The 16,615-nt window shown below is 37.2% G+C and overlaps 1 protein-coding gene across 2 annotated transcripts in view; it reads left to right on the plus strand.

The window, feature by feature from the left end:
• LOC111508072 (Protein C kinase 53E) overlaps positions 1-16,615 on the plus strand; it is a 105,982-nt gene that overhangs the window by 59,910 nt on the left and 29,457 nt on the right. Inside the window, exons 1-2 of one of the 2 annotated variants that reach the window (XM_023163502.2) lie at positions 608-723; positions 12,759-12,887. In XM_023163502.2, coding sequence (XP_023019270.1) covers positions 12,767-12,887 — 121 coding nt within the window. In that variant the 5' untranslated portion in view covers positions 608-723; positions 12,759-12,766. Of the gene's footprint in view, positions 1-607; positions 724-12,758; positions 12,888-16,615 lie in introns of those variants that run through there. The other variant, XM_023163493.2, reaches the window with a different exon arrangement.

Raw genomic sequence — 16,615 nt, forward strand, 5'->3', positions numbered from 1 at the left:
AACACTGATCAAATGGCGCCTATTTCGACTAAATTGAATAACTATTCACTGGGATATTACAGTTTAAAGTAGACTCAAAAAAGACAAAACTTTTGAAACAACCTCTTCTGATGTAGATCTGGCGATTTCCAGATCTCAAACTATTATATGTCTATCTATCTACTAAGCGAATATGATACAGTAAATGACATAACTTTCGGGAATAACTCGTACAAATAATAACAATAGAAATATGCAGAATAATACGTCACAGATGATTTTAAGGGTGAAGCTAGAAGTTCTATGACATCCTGAAAATCTATGTCAGTCATTGATTGCGAGATTGATTCTTATCACTCTGTTATCGTTAATGAAGTTTGCAAACAGTAGCTTTTTTTCTCTCCAAAAACATTCTCATTGGAAAATATAATGTAAAGGAAGAATCTTTGTTAAGGTCCATGGTAGTTGTGAGCTGGCTTTTTTTGCCTACACCAAGCAATAATAATTAATAGATATTTAGTATTTATGTACTTAGTTTCTTGACACATCGAAATTGCTTCAATTCCTACTGAGAATCTGAGGTGAACCTGAGTATAGCGAGAATTTTTTTCATATTACCTGATCGCAGGTACGAGGAGAACAAACATTTTTGAATGGAATACAAAATCGAAAGTAGGCCTCATTGACAGATGTGCACGCTGGTTGGCAAATTCATCTAAAGAAGTAACCGGAAGTCTCGAGCAGGTATTAAAACATAATTTTATATTTATTTGTTAGATTTTCCATATGCTTCGAGTATACTTTCATGTTGGATGAGGGGCGGATCATATCCAGTATTAGTTTGTAGTGTCAGGTGGAATCGTTTTTGATCTGTTTCGGAATAGAATGCGTATCATTGGTTCAAAAGCTATCATGGTTATCTGAAAAGTATATGAAATTGTTGTAACATCAGCAAATAATTAAAAAAAATCGAAATCGTTTATTGAGTTTACGTATATTCAGAAAGGAAAAGTCCGAGAGTAGATCCTTGTGGTACCTCAAGATTCATTTTTCGTATGAATCTGTTTTGGTTTTCTACAATGATCTCTTTTGATTTCCTGTGCAAACTGTCGAAATTTTGCAGTATTAGAAACTGTATGCGACCAACAATATTAAATAAGCAGCTAAATTTCTGAAATTTGTTAACACAACACAACTAAGTATATTTTGTAACGGTGAGAGGCAATCAATAAAAACCGACAAGACAAGTTGAAATTCATCTGTGCCAGGATAGAAGTAGATCAACAAGGCAATGATAATAATAGTAATAATAATAATAATAATAATTCCCCACCTTTAGGCTCATACAAGCTAATGAACCACTTTTTTCAAGGACAAAACAAAATCACTTCAGGAAAATTTATATGGGCACTTCAAGAGCGGTTCCTGTGTGAACGTAGCGATTCACATTGGATTTGAATCACTGGAGATTAAATCCATTTGGAAAAACGTTCTCAGAGAGTTTATTCCACATAAACGCAGTTCTCCAGATGAAAGACTTCTCAAACAGTGAAGTTCGAGGTGTACTGAGTTGAACCTCAAAACGATGAGCAGTCACAGTCCGTCGCGTATTTCTATGTACCGCTCTTGGTGGAATCAATTATGCCAAGTCACTTGAACACCTCCCGTGAAAGTATCTATAGAAGAGAGACAAATTTCCAACCTTTCTTCGATGTTCCAGACTATCAAGGTTGCAATCGAGTCTCCAATCAGGGGAAGGGCTCTTTTCTGGATGGAATCCAGCAACTTCAGGGTATGTTTACGGGCGGAACTCCATACATGAAAACAATACTCCAAAGAAGGTTTAATCTGAGCTTTATAAAGTATCAACAGGAACAGTGTTCCAAGCTTTTGAGAAGCAGCCTTTGCAATTCCAGCGATTATGCCAAGACATATTGGTGATCATTGCAACTCCATACAAACTTATCTAAGCAGAAAGCGGAATTGTCTGTCTTGACATTATTATATCCGGATAGGAGACATTTATCTTTTTGGAGAAAACCGATGCCTGGGTTTTTATGGCATTGAATTGAACCTGGTTAGTTAGTTACAAAACCTCCTGCTGCCGGTGAAGATGTGCCGTTGTCCCGGAATCCAAATGGAATGACGAGAGCAAAGCACTGTATTGGATTCTTGGTTTTTTTCCAATAAATCGTTGATATACAATAAAAAGAGGGGTTGGAGACAATATGGTTCCGTGAATATTATGGATCAGATCCCTGATCCATCAGAGCAAGACGATATTTGTTGTGGAGTTTTCAGCTTGCTGTGAGTCGAATACCTCTCAAAAAGAGGACGAAAAACGAATGAAGGATCGAAGTTTTTTGTTCGAACTCCGCAGGCTCCACACTACTCTGTTTATATAGTTGTTCTGATTGTTGGAGTCTTTGATGGAACTATGACCTCTCCACATTCGAATTTCAAGATCTTGCCGGCGTGCCGCGCTATGGCAAAAATCTCACCCGAACAACAACAGGTTGTCATTGGCTCATTGCGTCTGTTCATGGCACATGGATCCTGGGACCTAATGATCACTTACCCCACGGTGTGGGGAGTGGTCCTTGATTAATAATGCTGGAACGCCGTCTCAAATGTGTCGAAGATTCAGGGACAGGGCCTGACCAGCTCAATTTTCGGTAAAAAAAATAACATTTTCATTCATTAGAAAAATACATAAGATATATATAAGTCATACAGTTTGAATGAACAGAGAAGTAGTGGTGAACTATAACATGTCCATGTGATATAAATAAAAACTCTTACCTAATTAACTATTTCGGTCATAATATCCACATTCTGTTTGTTTTTCGATATATACGCTCTCTGTTCAAAAATATCTTGAAAATTCATTTTTCCCAGAAAATGTTTATTTATTCATCAATTTTCAATTTTGCTCCCTTCAAAGTAGTTCACTTGTGCTTGTGTTTTTTTCAATCCTCGAAGCAGTTTTGGTTTGTCCTTGAGCTCTATCAGCGATTCGATGTTTATCTCCTCAATCCCTACAATATTAGGAACAGGAAAACGTCACAAGGGGCCAAATCTGGTGAATACGATGGCTGATACGTGATTTTGGTGTTGTTTTTAGCCAAAAATCACTATCACGTATAGTCAGTGGGCATACTTGAAGACTGGCTATAAATCAAATCATCTAAAAGAACAATTCGTTCAGGCCAGTCTCAACACCCTACACGGTAGGTTAATAGACTGACACCAATCAGTAAACAACTACTCCCCTGGCTAATGCCACGAAGGGCGTTGGATTATATCCGACAGGTGTCAGTGCAGGATTCCTGCACTGACACCTGATTTATAGCCAGTCTTCAAGTATGCCCACGTGCAGTTGGATATGCAGTTGGTTACCTCATTCACAGGCAGATGGGGCGACGACAAACCTGTTGTTTGTTGTAGTCTTCAGCTTAGATCGAGGAATGATACTCTGACGGAATTCGATTTTCAATTATCGGAAATCATCGACTTTATGTTGATGATATACACTACCTTGCACTGACGAGTGGCCAAACAGCCTGAAATCGGTGTGCAAGTGTGTTCCAATAATTGAAAATCCATTGCGGCAGTTGTATCGCCAACAGCTTATGCAGGAATAACTTCAGTGAAGAATCCTGCACTGACACCTGTCGGATATAATCCAACACCCTTCGTGGTATTAGCCAGGGGAGTAGTTGTTTTCTGATAGGTGTCAATCCATTAACCTACTGTGTAGGGTGTTGAGACTGGCCTGAACGAATTGTTCTTTTAGATGATTTGAAAAAATCACTAGCAAGCAATGACCAGTGAGCAGGTGCATTATCGTGATTCAAAAGCCATGAATTGTTTCATTACAATACCAGATGTTTTCTCCGTTTTGCTTCTCGCAAGCGGCGCATAACTTCAAAATAATACTTCTTATTAACTGTACGACCATATGGCAAGAAATTCTAATGCACTACGCAACAGTAATCGAAGAAAACAGTGTGCGAAACCTTGATAATTGATCAAATTTGGAGTGCTTTTTTTTTGGTCTTGGCTCTCCTGGTCTCTTCCATTGGAACAATTGGACTTCGATGTCATAACCATATACCCATGATTCGACACCAGTTATAACTCTCTTAAGCAAATCTGGATCGTCGCTGACGTCATTCAACAGTTCCTGAGCGATGCTCATGAAACTAAAAAAACGCATGGTATGAGCCAACTGATATACCGACATCCTCAGGAACTTCTTTCATAGTGATTCAATGATTCTCCATAACAATTTTCTTCACTTTCTCAACAGTTTCATCGATTGTTGAAGTGGTGGGGCGTTCAGGACGAGCGTCGTCATTCACATCTTCTGGACCTTCTGTGGAAAGATTGTAACACTTGCGAACATTTTCTTGACTCAAAGTACAATCACCGTATGCCACTGTCAATATTTCAAAGAGTTTTTGAGCACTCGATTCCATGTTTTATACAAAATTTTATGCAAAACATGCATAAAATGTTTGCAACTAAACATGCTAAACAGCTAAAACTGTTTGTTAACATATTTTCGAGACGAATGAAACTTGAACATTCTTTTTATTTTTTGAACAGACTTCGTATTTCAACCCCGTAATGGGCAAACCGTTCTTCAGTCAAGTAAGGTTAGTCTGAAAAAATATACTTACAACAGTCATTGTGAGTGTGATTTCCTTTCTTTTGATATTCACAGGTCTTCTGCTCGTTTATGACTAAATTTTAGTCATTACCGAATATACCCTTGCTTCGCAAAGTAGTCGAAAACAAATCCGTTACTTGATTGTCATTTAATTTTTTAAAAGACAAAACATATTTTGAAACATTTTTAAATAACGCAATGGGTGAAAATTAAACAATCCACCTGACTACTGTTAACCAATATGGACCCCAGCCCACCAACAACCGCTTTAGAAATCAGTTCAACATGTAAAGGTGCTCTTTTATAGAAAATCAAAGTATTTTGTCCACTCTTCTGAAAACATAATACCATGTCTCTCAATATTAACTAAAGATGTGATAAATGAAAGGAAAAGAAACAGTACTAGCTCCAACATAAGACTAAGAACTCCAAAAATTCCAAGTATCAAGGACACGGTAACAAAAGGATTTCGAATGAGTCCTGGCGTATTCGTATGCTTTGATTCTTGGAATAACTTGCGTGACTATACGAATATTGCAGTATTCTTGTGAAAAGCACACAGTTGTACAGTTTAGAAGCTTGAGCTTTTCTTAGAGAACCCTATATAAAGCATGAACACTGTTTGTCGTTCCTTTCTGGAGGCTTACTTTACTTTCTTTTCTACTCATATTCTTTGTATATTTTCACAAACACCTCCAACGTATTTTTTCCTTTACATATCTTGTGAAATGTATTTTATTGTAGCACCCAAAAAGCCTGTTTACGATGAGCTAAAGAGGCCTTGAGCTATACAGGGTAATCGTTGGACACAGGAAAACTCTTAAAGAGGTTTTGGAAAGTACCTTTACGAAAATAACAATTCTTTCACCAAAACCTCTGATTCTATGATATTTTGCGTGTTTTTAACTCATCACAATTCATAATTGTACTCATATTGATGTAGTACTTTGTACCGTTGTTTCTGTAACCTCTGAAGGAGTGGAAAATACATTCACGAAACTTAGGCGAAGCCTTTGGCCACCAAGTCAATGGCTCCGTATATGATCATATCATTGGATCGTAAGAGCCAAATGGAATAAATTCATTATTTGGGTCACGGTACATATTTTGACAAATTTCCAAAGCACGTCAAATTCAAATTATAATTTAACATTCTTCAACGTAAAAATGCCACCCCTACCTTCAACCCCCGTCGAAGTATAGGAAGTATAGGCTTGTGGTATATCGTTTGAAAGGTCTCTTCATTCTCTATTCAAAAATTTTATCGTTTCCAAGTTTATTGCAACAGTTAAGATAAAATAAATTAAAATCATGTAGTTACCGAAATTCGATAAAATACACCCAAAACTTGCAATATACTCAAAAAACTTTTTTTCATGTTGAGGTAATGATAATGATAAAGTGAGCAAAAACCATAGCAATGTTCTTTTTAGATGGTGTCCTTTAAAAAACTGTGAATAATTTCCGTGGCAACGTTAGTTTAAAACGCCTTGTCAACCTGTTTTGTATGTTACAACATTAGTTGTTAAATTTAAAGTTCGTTAAGTTCAAGTCTGACAAATGGTTAGATTAACGGAAATGCATAAAATAACAGTTTTACAAATGATTGGTTACGAAGATAAATCCCGAACACAACAGGAAGTAGCTCGCCTACTTCATGAGAAATTTCCTAATTTACCGCCCATATCTCAAGGAACAATAAGCAAAATAAAGAAGCATTTTCGCGAGCTTGGTCATGTGGGGCAGAAAAAAAAATAGTTGCCAATGCAATGTGTGATGAACTCAAATTAGATGTGATTCTTGAGTTTGGGGGAAACCCACATACATCGAGTAGACAGGTGTCCACTACATTCAATGTTAGCCATACATCGATAGTAAATATATTGAAAGAAAATAAAATGCATCCCTATAAAATGATACCTACTCAGGAGCTCATGGAAGACGATTTTGATAGAATAACTTTTTTTTGTGAGCAAATTATGGACATGTTGGATAACAATATCATCCAATTAGAAGACGTTATATTTTCTGATGAGTGTACTGATCCAGGAAACCCTCAAGTTCCAGTGAATACGATATGGTTTCAGCAGGAGCACCACCACATTACCAAGTTAATGTCGGGCAATACCTCGATACAACATTTCCCAATCGGTGGATAGGGAGGCGAGGATCGATTGAATGACCAGCGCGATCACCTGATCTTTCATCGTTAGATTTCTTTTTATGGGGATATGTAAAGAGTAATGTGTTCAAAATTGAACTTTCAGATTTGAATCACTTAAAAGAACGAATAACTTTTGCGATTAGGTCGGTCACGCCTGATATGTTAAATAATGTTGGAAGACGGTTTTATTTGAGATTAGGATGTTGCCAAGACGTTGGCGGTGAACATTTTGAACATCTATTTCGTTAACATCCATAGTTTTTTTTTTTCGTATTCTGCATTTCATTATGTTTTGCATTACATTTTGGTTTTTGAGTGTATTTTTTCGAATTTCGGTTACTACTAATTTATTTTATCTTGATTGTTGCGATAAACTTGAAAGCAATAATATTTTGAATGAAGAATAAAAAGACCTTCCAAACGATATATCACAAACCTATACTTCCTATTTGAAAAATTGGGGGTTGTTACTGTCATTCGAAGGGGGTTGAAGGTAGGGGTGGCATTTTTATGTTGAAGAATGTCAAATTATAATTCAGATTTGACATGTTTCGCGTTTTTTTTTAATATGTACAGTTACCGAAATAATGAATTTATTTCATTTGGCTTTTACACACTGTTTATCCAATGAAATTGTTTGAGTCCTACGCCCCACGTTGTTTCAGATATGTTTCAACATGTCAGGGGGGTAGTTTGGCTTCGTGCATAACCTTTTTTTAATGACCTTTTCAGGTGAGTTAAGTATAAGGTCTTTCATTGAGCGGTTCTGAATAATATAACAAGATGGACCGAAGAACAAGGGCTTAACATAAGCCCATCTAAATCGACCATAGTAGCATTCACCAAGAGGACTAAAACGGAGGGTCTCGGACCTCTAAAACTTCGAGGTGAAAAAATACAAGTGTCGGGGGAGGTTAAATATCTGAGAGTAATTCTAGATTCCAAATTGACTCGGAACCAACACTTGTACAGAATGAAAATGAAAGCGGAGGTAGCACTGATGCTCTCCAGACGCACTTATGGAAAAACATGGGTGCTAAAACCAGGCAAGGTATATTGGCTATACATGATAACATACGCATCTCTGATCTGGTGGCCAAAGATGAAGCAGGCGACCGTTATCAACAAAACTAGGCAAGGTGCAAAGACTTGCATGTTTGGGAATGACTGGAGCAATGAGAACTATCCCAACAGCTGCATTGGATACACTCCTGAATCTACCTTCTTTACACTTTGTGATAATGGGGGAGGGCAGGATGGGCCAATTCAGACTGGAAAACTCACCGAACTACAAAATATCGGACCGAACAGAAATTTCGGAACATGTGGAGGAGCACATATTGAATATGTGCACGGACCACATGACACCGAAGTACACCTTTAACACAAACTTCACGGCCAAAATCATAAGCCGTGAAGAGTGGAAGACCATTGGTCATCCCGAAAACATGTTTGGAAAAAAACACCTGGTATACAGATGGATCGAAGACCAAACATGGAACGGGAGCTGGAATATACCAAGCGGATGGAAATTGAAACTACAGTTATCCGCTAAGACTATACACATCCATCTTTCAGGCGGAAGTGTATGCTATCTTGCAGTGTGCAAGACTTATTAAATTGAGACCTCAAAGAAACGAGCGAATCAATATTTTAACAGACTGCAATAGCGCACTAGGGGCTCTGACAAACACGAAGGTGACATCAAAACTGGTCTGGGAATGCCATGTAGAACTGAATGAACTTTCAAACAGGAACAAATTAACTTTGTACTGGGTACCAGGGCATTCAGGAATCACAGGTGATGATAAAGCTGATGAATGCCCTAGACACGGGTCATCAACTTATATATAGGTCCTGAACCAGCTCTGGGTGTACCAAAATCATTGGTACGAAACCAGATTAGGACATGGACCAATAAGAAGCACACAGAGTACTGGACAAAAGTACCTGGCAACAAACACAGTAGAAGCTTCATTTGGGAGCCGTCCGAGATAAAACCGAAGAACTACTTCAATACAGTATTAATCGGCTCAGAATAATTACAGGGTTACTAACCGGTCATTGTCCGCTTAGAGGACACCTGAATAAAATGGGGCTGTACAACGGAGACCTCAGCTGCAGATTATGCAACGAAGGGATAGAAACAGCTCTACACATCTTATGCCAATGTGAGGCACTGAATCACAGGAGGCAGGCAATATATGGACGTACACAATTACGCCCAGAAGAATATGACGAACATCCAACACGGAACCTGAACAAACTAGAACAGGGAACGAGAATGATGGAATGGGTGTCATGAGAAGATGGGAGAATAAACGCAATAAGCCCAAGAGGCTGCAGTGTTTTCGGGAGACTTGGACTAAATAGACAAGTCAGACAGCTCCCAAGAGACCAAAAAAAAGCGGTTCTTTTCTCCAAATTCAAATAGAACAAAGTGTGTGTGAGATATCATAGAAATTTTTTGTTTGTTTGAAATATCTATTGATGTCATTATGTGTGGAATATAACATCATTCAAATGTCCACCACGGCTTCTCTGGGTGGAGCGCATCCGAAACGTCTAATTTTTCATGACTCTGGCCCATAAATCAGGCTGAGTTTGATCGATGGCATGAATTATGTTGGCTTTGAGAGCCGCTATGGTGGATGGCTCATTCACATACAACTCCGACTTACGAAAACCCCACAAAGAATGTCTAATGGGATGAGCATGCCCTCGAATTGCTCGTAGAGAATATCCAATGTGGCTTGAGCTGTGTGGCACTAAGCACCATCCTGTTGAAACTGTTGAAGTAGAGTAAGTATCTCAAGTTAACTCTTGAATTAATGTATCCATTTTAGACACCTCAACTCACACTTTTTATTATGTCAAAATTACTTGAGATATTTCCTCTACTTCAACATGGTAGCAGAGCGTGGTCGGTTAGCCTAAGGTTCCGGAGTATAAGAAATATTTGCAAATTATGAGAAACTGCTGAAATTTTCTTGCTGAAAATTTTTGACATTGACAAGTGTTCTGAAGCAATCATTTCATTCAGCTGAATCCAAGCTCTACCAAAAGCAAAATGGATGCAACTTAAATACAAATAGGATTACTTGAGGACAAGTTAAACTGGTCATCCTACTCGAACTTTTACCAGAAAACGTAACCCAAACTCGGAAAACAAAGTATAAGAAGGAGTTGAAAGACTTCAATCAAGCAGACAATAATGCTTTACTGATTCTTACAGTAAATATTACTCAAGAAACTCTTGCAAAAGTGATGAGGTACACTACTACTCGTGAAGTGTGGCAAGAGTTCTGTATGATTGTTAAGGACAAAACATATGACATATGCATGCAATTATTCAGCTACACACGACCCACAGAAGATGACATTCCATCTCATATTTCTAAACTCAAAAATCTTTGAAATATTCTGCTACCATGTTGAAGTAGAGGAGGTATCTCAAGTAAACTTTTTGAATGTGAATGTATTAATTTTGACATAATAAAAAGTGTGAGTTGAGTTATCTAAAATTAATACATTCATTCAAGAGTTCACTTGAGATCTTTCCTTTACTTCAACAGAAACAAGATGTCGTTGGTGTCCATATCATCCAATTCAGGCCAAAAGAAGATGGTAATCATTGACCTATAGTTCTCGCCGTTTACAGTCCTGGCATGGCCAACGTCGTTCTCAAAGAAATATTGACCGATGACTCCGCCAGTGCAAAATCCACACCAAACAGTGACTTTATCTAAATGCATTTGACGCTCTTGGATTTCATGGATTATCGTCCCAAATTCGACAATTTTGTTTGTTCACGTACCCATTCATCCAGAAATGGATTTAATCGCTGAAGATGATTTTGCGATGAAAGTCAGTGTTAGTTGCCAATCGCTCCAGAGCCCATTCAGCGTTCACATGTCGTTGTCAATGGTCGTTTACCTTCAGCTCCTGAATCAGTTGAAATTTGTATGGGTGCAGGCCCAAGTCGCGACGCAAAATTCGCCAAGTTCTTGTCTGCGAAAGGTCGAGTTCTTGCGAGTGGCACGAATATGACTACCTCGGATTCCCTGCACACTCTCACAGACAGAGGCCATGTTTTCGGCAGATCTTGCATTTCGTCGATGTAGGGGTGTTGGTTTACTGAACCAGTGGGCTCAAATTTATTCACCACATTGCTAATAGTCCTGTCGTTAGGACGATTTTGGCGACCGTAAAATGGGCGAAGCACGCGGTACGTTGCCCGAACAGAACACACATGTTGATGAAACAATTTTATTATTTGCGTGTGTTGCTGAATGCTATATTCGTTCGTGGTGATTGGGCAAAACAGACAAGGTGTCCGTTATAGAGTCCCTGTGGGAAGACCCTATAGCAAAGAAGTCTACAAATATACGGGGTGGTAAATGATCTAATTCAAGGGCAGAAAAATCACAATACAATCCATCAGGTATATACGTCACCAGTTGGTGACGTATTCCTCAACAAGAACCTCACAATGGAAATATCTTAATTGATATGAGCAAAATAAGCAAATGCAAAGTCCTATGATTGCTTTCCAATAAACTCAGCTCATCAATATTCACGGTAATCAAATAAAGTAAACTTTTTTAGCCGGAGATAACCATCATAGCTATTTTTTGGGATTGTTGGTCGTGGTTTGTAGCTTTTTATGCCTAAATGTTGTTTAAGACTTACGGGAATCGACTTCATCAAAAACACATATGAGAGCGTTACAGTGCTTTTAAAAGCGGTCTAGATATGTGGTGGAAGATTTCCCTTGCTCTGCTTTGCCATCAACATCCACAACTAAAGTTAACGTCGCCAAATTGAAGGAAATAATGACTGATAATTAATCGTCGTTTATGTCTGAGAGAGATATCCGCTGAAATTTCTACGTCTCACGAATCAGTTCGTACTATTTTATACGATTTTTTTAGCATGAAACACATTACCGCTTGACTTTTGTCAAAAGACCTAAGTTTTCTGCGAAAACTCAATTGCGTAAAGGTCGCTGGAAACGTGTTACAACGAGTCAAATCCGACCCCATGGGTTTACGAATTTGATATGCAAACCAGTCAACAGGCTTCAATATGGTGCCTTCCAAATGAATCGAAACCGAAAAAAGCTCGTCAAAGTTGATCAAAAGTGAAGGTGAAGGCGATTACCACGGTATTGTGAACGAATTTCTAGACAAAAACACAAAAAGTCCTGTCGAACAGCCATCGTATTCACCTGATATGGCTCCGGTCGATTTCTCCTTTTTCCAAAACTAAATTACCACTTCGGTGCACCAGTTTTCATGCTTTACATTACTCAAAAGAGAATTCGCAGCGAGTGCTGAAGTCGATTCCAAAGAACGTGTTTAAAAAACGTTTTGATGATTGTGTGTCGTTGGCATGAGTGTATTATTTGGGAGGGAGCCTATTTGGAAGCCGATATAATACATTTTGTTGAACAGTACATATTTTGCGTTTCATTGACCAATTCCTGATACTATTTTGACATAGTCGTAGTTTTAACACCATATTTATGTTGTAGTTGAGTACAATCAAAATTAAAGACAAACTTGTCTCTGGACTATTGTAGTGCTTTGGTAACCATACAAATTCTCTAAGGTGGAAGTTCGGGAGGCTTGAGGTCTCAAAAAAGTGACTAAAAAACTTTCGTGAAATAGTTAAAAAAACAAATTTCCTAATTTTCTTGGTGAATTCAACCGAAGTAAGTTTATTGTGGCTGAAATACCTTTCTGGCGTCTTACCCTGTGTAGCTCTAACTTGCCCAATAAAAAAGTCCACTCAGATTTGAGTATTCCAACATCAAATTACCAACATATCTGCTTGTAAACAGCTAAGTTATGCATTAGGAATAAAATTAGGAAACACTTTCACGTGAAAATGGAATTTATATAAAAGAATATCGTGATGTAATGTGTGTGATTTTAGCATGTGATATGAACGTTCATAAAAGATGTGAAGAGAGCGTCCCCAATCTTTGCGGTTGTGATCACACTGAAAGAAGAGGAAGGATCCAGTTGAAAATTAACTGTACGGGAAGCAAGTTGACCGTCGAAGGTTCGTACAAGTTATCTATATAATTTCAAAAACTACACCTCACGATTTGATCTCCACAAACTTCATTTGAAAAATGTATATCACGAGATGTTTCGCTAGTACAGTAGCTTTATCAAGTGATTTGAATACTTCAAGTTGTTTCTTACACTAATATTTATAGACTACAGGTAACCATAATTGAGACTACCTCCAAAAAATCACCTAAACCTCTACATAAGTTACCTGTTCTTTTATGATCACCTAAAACATATTACCTCACATCTACATCAACAATAATTCTTTCTCGGTTTCAAAGAAATGGTGATCTATTTAATTCCAATTGGTCATTCATGTTTGAATTTTTAAGTGTAATAATTTCCATTGCTTCCAAATGATTCACTTTCAAACCTTTATTTTCTATGTGCAAAATAACTTCTACTCATTATATGCGAGTACTTTCGATAGCAGGCTGTACTATCATCTTTTATCAAAATATTTTAATCGTAAAAATTTCTTGATTTCTGGTTGTTTGGTCTGGAAGCATATTTTTTTCTGGTTAATTCCCCTATCCAGATTGTTGCCAGACAAAGATAACCAGAATACTTTGTGTAACATTGAATTGTAGGCTGCTAATTTATGACTGTCGGCAGGAAAATAATCACTTAGGATTGTAATGTCTGTATAGCTCGGTTTTCTGAATACATTGAACTCAAATTCATTCTGAGTCCAATTATTATTATTATGAGTACTATGAGCCCTTTTTTCGAGATTGGGAACAGAAAATAATCTGTGGGGGCTAAATCTGGCGAACAGGGTGCATAAGGTAGCAATTCAAATTTTAATTCGTTAATTTCGATCATTGCGATAATGGATTTGTGAGTCGGTAATTTATATTGTGAATTCATATGAAGCTTAGTAGGCACAATTCAGTGTAAACGTACTAACTACTATTGTTAAGCGAAACTCATGTTGCGGTTTTGTAAACTGTCTAGTGGACATCTCACCACGAGGTGTTACTTGCATAATTTATGGATTTCCATCAAATATCGACTAATTGCATCTCATATATGATACATACACTTAAAAGAAAGTTTTTGACTCTCTACTTCTCCATCTTTTTACAAAAGAATGTGGAAATTTTTCAAAGAAATAAAGAAAGCAATTAGTTTCTAAAAGAAATCTTTACAGAGATTGGAGTTATAACTTCATGATCAATTTCAGAGAGAGATTATGTTCAATCGCAATATCTTCTCGTTATATACGAAAGAATATTGATATAAAATTTCTCTCACATATCATACACTTGATGTAGGTACTTCAAAGTTTCGGGCCAAGACAACATCTGTGTAAATTATTTTCAATGAAAAAAAATGTGGGAATCTTCAAAAGAAATGAAGAAAGCAAATCATGTCAAAAGTGAACCCTATACAAAGATGTGTAGATCATGCAAAAAAGTAACTTTCTGACACACACTGGAAGAAAAAGCCCTTTCGAAATAACTACTTTCATATAAACATTGAATCACACGAAAGAAAACATACCGTGCCCCTCTTTATTTTTTGAACGGATCAACTCAAAAAATTCAAATTTGGGATAATGAAATTATTGCATGAATACTTTATTTTGCAGTGCAATTGACAGATGAAACTCTCAAGATGGCGACTGGGTGCCATTTGGGGAAAAATTAAATGAAAAGGGGGGGTCTTGTGACACATCTTTTTGAAGCTCCTGACAAATGCTTCACAACCCTAGAATACCGGGTGTCAACGAATCTATTAGACAAGTCATAATTTCTAGACTATTAGGAGAATTGAAATGAGATTTGGTATAGTTGAATGGTATGTGGAGAGAAATGTTTTCACATATTTTTCACTTTCCGGTCACTTCCGGTTTCAGCGGAAATGGCTCCGGTTCTGAATTTTTAAATGGAACACCCTGTATATTGTAACATTTTTGGATTTCTGAGACAATTCTGGATCAGAAATTGACATTTCCGGAAGTTTTTCAGCCTACTTGATTTTTTCAGAGTCACTTTTAAAATTGCATCTAGGTGGCCATGATCGGACGTAAACTAATCTATGGACCTCAGGTGATATCAGAAAATTGCAATAGCGGAGTTTTAGTGACTAGTGTGTTGAATATGAATGAGACAAGTTTACAAAATAACATTTTCGTGTCTGACTATTATTTTTCAAATGGCGACCATTTTTTGACAAGCACTTTCCGAAAAAAGGATTTTTTGACTTCCATTTAAAAATTCAGAACCGGAGCCATTTCCGCTTAAACCGGAAGTGACCGGAAAGTGAAAAATATGTGAAAACTCTCCTCTCCACATACCATTTATCTGTACCAAATCTCGTTTTGATACACCTAATAGTCTAGAAGTTATGACTTGTCTAATAGATTCGTTGACACCCGGTATAATGTCAAAATCTTCAACTACTACAAAATGGCGAAACTTTTAATAATTGCCCGAATACATTAACATTTACCTACATAATGTGAGGTAATGAGCTTGAGGTCAGTTCAGAAGATGCTCGAAATGGTTGCCTTGAACTTCTTGACATATGATATGACATATGATATTTCACGCCGAACATTTTCGAACACAGTAACAATACCTCTACAAATATTCATTATTCTCTGCCGTATATCCAATATAGAAGCAGGTTCAGTTTCGTACACCTTTTGCTTCAAATAGCCCAATAAAAAAGTCCAAAGGTGTCAACTCTGGCGAGCGGGCTGGCCATTCTGTAGGACCTCGACGGCAACTCCAACGACCTCAAATACAGTTTCCGGTAGTTATAAATTTGGATACAAGTTCCCTCAAATATTTTCTGGCAGATAGGACGATTCGGAAAACGTTCATTGAAAAATCGCTTCAATTTTTCCTTACAGTGGAAGAGAATTGACCATTTTAGAGATTGTTGACGTGGTACCTTCCTACTAGTAAAATCAAAACCTAAATGAGAATATTCTAAATGAACAATGATGTTCATTGGCGTACTGACATTTTTTGTTGTTAACAAACCTTATCGGGTTGTTACAAATTCCATATCTGATAAAAATGAATATTTTTAGAAATATCGATATAAATGTGTTTGTCTTCAGGAAATTATTAAATGTTTTGCCATTTTGTAGTAGGTGGAGATATTGACTTTATATTCTAGGGTTGTGAAGTATTCGTCAGGAGGATGATGTATCACAAGACCCCCTTTTCATTTAATTTTTTTTTCTCAGATGGCGCCCAGTCGCCATCTTAATAGTTTCATCCATCAATTCCACTTCAGAATAAAGTATTCATGCATTAATTTCATCATCCCAAATTTCAGTATTTTGAGTTGATCCGTTCATAAAATAAAAGGGGGGGGCATTAAAGAAATGCAACAACTACTATCGTTAGGACATTGAATTATACAAAAACACTTTCCTATTCAGTTTGCACTCCAAACATTCGTCATGGAATTGAATCAGATATCATTCACAGGATTGCTACACAATATAGTATACTAGTTGTTGCCGCGGCTTCGCCTGCGTAGAATTTAGTTCGTCACATTAAGTTTCGTGAGAGACCATTTCAAATAAATAGTTACAATATTTTTTATTAGCAAAAAACGTCAGGTTTCCAACTTCACAACCGGCTAAATTCAATACAATCTTTGAACACCTATTTTGCAACCTTCGGGGTGTATAACTGTATTTATGTGAAGTTTCATCTAAATCCGTTCAATCGTTTAGGCGTGAAAAAG

This window comes from Leptinotarsa decemlineata, unplaced genomic scaffold, assembly GCF_025532065.1.
Source record: "Leptinotarsa decemlineata unplaced genomic scaffold, Ldec_3_MD MMD2_tig00026328_RagTag_RagTag, whole genome shotgun sequence".
In the NCBI taxonomy this organism is placed as follows: domain Eukaryota; kingdom Metazoa; phylum Arthropoda; class Insecta; order Coleoptera; family Chrysomelidae; genus Leptinotarsa; species Leptinotarsa decemlineata.